We start from the raw sequence: 6211 nt of genomic DNA on the forward strand, positions 1-6211 counted from the left end.
CAGAAACAGAGCTAGCAGCAGAAACAGAGCTAGAAGCAGAAACAGAGCTAGCAGCAGAAACAGAGCTAGCAGCAGAAACAGAGCTAGCAGCAGAAACAGAGCTAGAAGCAGAAACAGAGCTAGCAGCAGAAACAGAGCTAGCAGCAGAAACAGAGCTAGCAGCAGAAACAGAGCTAGAAGCAGAAACAGAGCTAGCAGCAGAAACAGAGCTAGCAGCAGAAACAGAGCTAGAAGCAGAAACAGAGCTAGCAGCAGAAACAGAGCTAGCAGCAGAAACAGAGCTAGCAGCAGAAACAGAGCTAGCAGCAGAAACAGAGCTAGAAGCAGAAACAGAGCTAGCAGCAGAAACAGAGCTAGAAGCAGAAACAGAGCTAGCAGCAGAAACAGAGCTAGCAGCAGAAACAGAGCTAGCAGCAGAAACAGAGCTAGAAGCAGAAACAGAGCTAGCAGCCGAAATTGAGACCAAGGATGTGAGTACACAAATGTAGTAGAAGTGTAGTAAATAATGCAATGTCTAACGCAAACATCACCCCTCATACACCATGTATTAACAGTGTAACAATTTCTCTCAATAGGTGAAAAACACTTCCCGTGTGTGTATTCATATCCTGGTTGCGCAGTTAGACAAAAAGCAGACATATCCATGAACGTGTCCTGTCTTGTTAAAGTACTTAAAGACTGTCCTTTTTTAGCCCAGTGACAGTACAGGGTTGTATTCATTTCTTATTGGACATGTTCTGGTGGTCCCTCTACATTTTTTACAACCCTGGATTGATTGAGTTGAAGTTAGACATGTGACACTGAACAGAAGCAACATGTCCACTAGAGGGAATTCTCTCCTCGCGTTCAAATTCTGATGCAAAGCGTGAGAAGAGATTTGAGCTGAGTTTTATTAACATTGAGAAAAATCGACATCTGACAGATAAATAACATGAACACAACATGATGTAACTTTGATATGCTTTAGCGTGCCTGTAGATATGTGAATGCCACAAAGTTCATTTACAGTTGGATCTGTTGTGTTTTATAACAATGCAATCCATCTGAACTCTCCACTCACCATATTTTATGTCCAACACACTAACACAATAAACCATTGAAATTGTAATAACATATATAGAGAATTTGATTCAATTAAGAAATCTAAATTAGATTGTGTATCGTGTTCAGTAATACAGTGGATCTTAACAGGGGTACTAGGACCCATGGAGATACTTGACCTGTCCACAGTGGGAACTTAAGAAGACTCATGATTAGACCATAGGCTTACTGGTAAAATGCACGAGGAGGTCCTTCGGGGGTACGCCGGGCAGAGCAACATTCAGTTGGTGGTACAGTAACCGCAAAAGGTTGGGAACCACTGCAGTAATACATGAAGGTGTGGTTGACTGTGAGGGACTGTGATGTCAGATGTGTCCTATTTCCTGTGTATTTATAAGTAGATGTCAGACAGAGACAGACAGCAGTATACAGGCAGCTGTGGTGATGGTGATGTCACTGCTGAGGAGTTTGCTGTTGTTCTACTTCTCATTCAATGAATTGACCACAGCAGCAGGTAAGGCAAGCTGTTTATTCCCACAACTCTAGGTTGATTTTGTGTTAAATCATCAGTATGGTACATATGTATCTTTGAATCTAACAACCATGGTTTCTCTTCCTTCCCTCTCTTTTATATAGAAGCCATTCTCTGGGTGAAGACTGGGGAGAAGTTTACCATGAAGTGCTCCACCACTCTAAAAGACCAGGATGGAATATACCTGTATGTTGGGCTGGACAGGGACATGGAGGTGTTGTATTACTACCAGAGGGACTCCAAGCTGACCCCCAGGGACGGCTACTGGGACAGAGTGAAGACTGAGGGACCTGTGGACCAACTGACCATCACCATCAGTAACCTGACCATAGAGGACACAGGATTCTACCGGTGTATTTACACAAAATACAATGAAACCACGTATGAAAATGATATCAACCAAGGAAGAGGCTCCACTCTGGTCGTGGTGAATGGTAGGTATATGTTTACACTGTAGTGGGGCGGCAGCGTAGCCTAGTTGTTAGAGCATTGGACTAGTAACTGAAAGGTTGAATCCCCGAGCTGACAAGGTACAAATCTGTCGTTCTAACCCTGAATAAGGTGGGGATTAACCCACTGTTCTTAGGCTGTCATTGAAAATTTGAATTTGTTCATAACTGACTTGCCTAGATAAGTAAATAAACTCTAGATGTGAAGTGTTTTACTCTTGTCATGAACAGTCAATTTGACATGTAGAAAATGTTTTGTGTAATCTAGAACCCTGACTAGTGTTTCTCAATCCGTGGTTCATAGACAGGCAGGTGTTCCAGACTTTTTTAGTCAGCTCTCAACTGTTAGTTTCAATATAAACAACCATAGCCTGCTGGTCCCGATACAAACAAGTTGAGAAACACTGTTCTCCAGTGGCTTTTCTTTGATACAACTCTGTCTCTGACAGTTATTTGGTGTGAGTGCTGCAGGATACTGATTAGATTTTCCCATTTGGTGATGTCTTCCATAGACGATGTCCTACAGCTGCCATGTCCTACAGTTACTGCAGTAACGCTGACCCCCTTTCACCCAGCCAATGAGAAGCCGTGCCCGTATGGCGTGGTAAACGTCATCATCATTAGCATCTTGACCATCCTGCTGTGTGTCATCTTCCTCATCTGGGTCGCTCCACGGGTGAGTGTGCTGATGGTTGCCCGGGTGATGGGTCAATCACATGTATCTCAAAACATTGTCCTTTATTAACAAGTTGTCCTCGTCCTACTAAACACATTGTCCTTTATTAACAAGTTGTCCTCGTCCTACTAAACACATTGTCCTTTATTAACAAGTTGTCCTCGTCCTACTCAACACATTGTCCTTTATTAACAAGTTGTCCTCGTCCTACTAAACACATTGGGAGCATAATACCAGTAAACTTTGTCAAAACACAATGTCCTTTCAATGCCAGTCATTGTAGTGACTGAAATGGACAAAGGGCAATTAGGATGCAATTCAATTCAATTGTTTTTATCAATGTCCAAGAATAATTAAAAAGTGGTTGAATTAGTAAAAATGATTGATTGCTTGTAGCGCATTATAAGATATCAAATCAAATTTTATTTGTCACATGCACCGAATACCTTAGAGTGAAATGCTTACTTACAAGCCCTTAACCAACAATGCAGTTTTAAGAAAATACCTAGAAAACAAGAGGTAAGAAAAACAAATAATTAAAGAGCAGCAGTAAATAACAATAGCGAGGTTACTTACAGGGGTTACCGGTTCAAATAGTCCCGGTAACCATTTGATTAGCTATGACTGAAGCAACATTCCTATTTCACAGGGGAAGAGGTGCTGCAACCAGGGAGGATCCACACCCCAGGTCATTCCTGACTCGGTCTATGTAGACATGGTCAGGAATCACGTTTATCAACCAGACACACAGCAGGAAGAATCGAACCCCTATTCTGTGTCTACAAAAGGAGGTAGTAGGACCACTGAGTAGCTTCTTCAAATGCGTTTTCTGAATATTGCTTCTTTGCTTTTTCAGAATTGAAAAGCCTGTTCTGCTGTATTTCACAGTTCTATCCTCACTGCAAGTGTTAGTGGTAAATTGTTTGTGTGTGTCGCACCATACCATGCTTATGTGTGTGAATAAAATCTCTATATGGAAAGTATTCGTATTTCAACAGAAGACCAGCAGGAAGAAGGGAACAGCCAATGTTATATTCCAGGGCTATTCAACTATATTCTTACGTGTTCCAGATGTAAAAAAGGTTCATTTCAGGGGGGCCGAACATTTTACACATGCGACACACACACACACCAATAAAGCGCTTTTCTTCTAATGAAGTGTTGCTAAAAGTAGTTAGGGAAGAAGTGGAAAGTGCTCGATCAACGTGAGTTGAGGTGCAACCAAAAAATGTGCTCCTCATTGAAAAGGAAAAGGCTCAATGCTTGCTCACCATTTTAACGATTAAAATATTCTTAAAAGTAATTTGGTGATTTGAAAATCATCTGAAAACTAAGCATCTCAATAAATAACGGACAACAACCATAGTGCTTTTCATTTTGGCACTGAACATTGGATTTTGGTGCAGATCTTTTATGAATGTTCAGAATTGATCAAAGGGCCAGTCTAAATTAATAAACTGTCCAGATCTGGCCCGTGGGCCGCCAGTTGAATATCCCTGTTTTAGTCCATAAGGTGTACAGTTGATAGCGATGGAGGCCTCCCTATAACTTTTTTCAATACATCAGGTCATAAGATTTATATTGCTTTTAGTTCTAAACAATAGTGTAGGCTATGTTTTTCTGTAGTGTTTTTAGGTCACTGGACCACTCATCAAGCTGTTCCTGTTGTATGGTGTCTGCCACAAAGTCAAAAGAGCTATCATTAAAATGAGAACAGTTTGTTAAGACTTTTATTATATTTTATCATAGGTAGAAATATTTTAGCTGCCTAAACTTCATCAGGTACATCAGGATATAAGCCATTTTTACATTACATTAGATTTTTCTGTAGTTGAGATTTTTCTGTAGTTTTTCTGTAGTTGAGATAGCTAGTAGGTTAAAACCATAATGATCTGAGTAAAAATGTTTCATGCTGTTTCAGAGTAATGAGTGCATCTTGTGGTTGGAAAAGCAATTATTCATTTTTACCAAGTGACGTAGTAATTGTCTATAATTGATATATTCATGTGTAGTTTAACTTGTGTATTCATGTTTATGTTGTATTTGTATACGTATGTGGTACGCATTGGTGATGTTCAGCTATATTTCTTACAGTATATTTTATGTTTTGGAAAGTTTTCTATCTAAACCAAGTGAAGAAAAGTTCAGACAGGAAACCAGAGTATTTGCTTTCCCGACCACCCACCCCAGACTCCTCCTGCCTTGTTCACTGTTTATTATTATTATGGCATCATTATGCATGCTCTGGCAGTGAGCTACCCCAAAGGAGCAGAGCCTAACGCCAAGAGTAACGTATTGAATGTATTTGAATATTTTCTAATAAATGTCCAATTTATATGTCAATATACATGAGCAGTAAGTTGTTTTTTCGACATACTATATTCTACAATCATATCTAAAATCATAACCATAAGTCAAGTACTTTATTAATGTCACACTGACACATATCCTGTAAGCCAGACATCCGTGTGCTGCTGGTGATAGTGGCTTCTGATGTGGTCTCAGCAGACACATGAGAAACTATACCCAACACCCCAGGGGAACATGGATGCTTCTCTTTTACACGCCCATCATTTTCAGAAACCAACCACAGTGAGTGAATAACTCAACGACCAAACACACAGAGCTTACCCTGCATGGCATTCAAATATGGAGCGCAGGCTGTATCCCCACTCTCACACACTCTACTAGTTATTTACTTTGGAGGGAAGTGTGTCTTAAAAGTCCAACTTTTTCTGAATGTATAAATCTTATTCTTAATCAGAATAGTTAAGGTCGAGGTGTTTTTGTGTCTTCTACCATGGGTTGGTCAAAACAAGCAAAATGGCGTAGCAGTACGAACGTGTTTGTCATTGTATCATGTAAATTTTGTTTTTTTCATATTTTTTTGTATATATATATATATCTTTTTCAATTTTTAAATTAAACATACCTTCCGGCAACACGCCTCACCCAATGTGAGACGGATCTGCTATTTTTACATACACTTAGGTTGGAGTCATTAAAACTTGTTTTTTAACCACTCCAAATCAAAGTTTATTTGTCAAGGTCGCTGAATACAACAGGTGTACAACACCTTACAGTGAAATGCTTACTTACAGGCTCTAACCAATAGTGCAAAAAATGTATTAGGTGTACAATAGGTAGGTAAAGAAATAAAACAACAGTAAAAAGACAGGCTATATACAGTAGCGAGGAAAATAAAAGTAGCGAGGCTACATACAGACACCGGTTAGTCAGGCTGATTGAGGTAGTATGTACATGTAGATATGGTTAAAAACTTCTTATGGCTGCAGCCCGACGTCGGTACACTTATGACAACAGCCAGCTCAAGTGGAGGGCGCGAAATTCAATTATTATTATTTTTTTTTATATTTAACTTTCACACATTAACAAGTCCAATGCAGCATATGAAAGGTACAATTCTTGTGAATCCATCCAACATGTCCAATTTTTTAAAATGTTTTACAGGGAAGACAAGATATGTAAATCTATTAGCTAACCACGTTAGCA

The 6211-nt window shown here is 39.6% G+C and overlaps 1 protein-coding gene across 1 annotated transcript; it reads left to right on the top strand.

Moving 5' to 3' along the window:
- The first annotated feature begins 348 nt into the window (after positions 1–348).
- Positions 349–4525, top strand: LOC129839526 (uncharacterized). Its single transcript, XM_055907036.1, has 4 exons — positions 349–1555; positions 1678–2007; positions 2535–2698; positions 3348–4525. Exons 1-4 carry the CDS (start codon positions 1411–1413, stop codon positions 3507–3509), a joined length of 801 nt encoding a protein of 266 aa, XP_055763011.1. The 5' UTR covers positions 349–1410; the 3' UTR covers positions 3510–4525.
- The last annotated feature ends 1686 nt before the right edge of the window (positions 4526–6211 follow it).

Source organism: Salvelinus fontinalis, chromosome 40 (genome assembly GCF_029448725.1).
Source record: "Salvelinus fontinalis isolate EN_2023a chromosome 40, ASM2944872v1, whole genome shotgun sequence".
NCBI classification, from domain to species: Eukaryota; Metazoa; Chordata; class Actinopteri; order Salmoniformes; family Salmonidae; genus Salvelinus; species Salvelinus fontinalis.

Bases quoted from the DNA above. Each gene is read 5' to 3' on its own strand.
- LOC129839526 (XM_055907036.1), top strand. From the start codon at position 1,411: ATGTGTCCTATTTCCTGTGTATTTATAAGTAGATGTCAGACAGAGACA. The intron at 2,008-2,534 runs GTAGGTATATGT...TGTCTTCCATAG, and splicing joins CACTCTGGTCGTGGTGAATG to ACGATGTCCTACAGCTGCCA. The intron at 2,699-3,347 runs GTGAGTGTGCTG...CCTATTTCACAG, and splicing joins TCATCTGGGTCGCTCCACGG to GGGAAGAGGTGCTGCAACCA.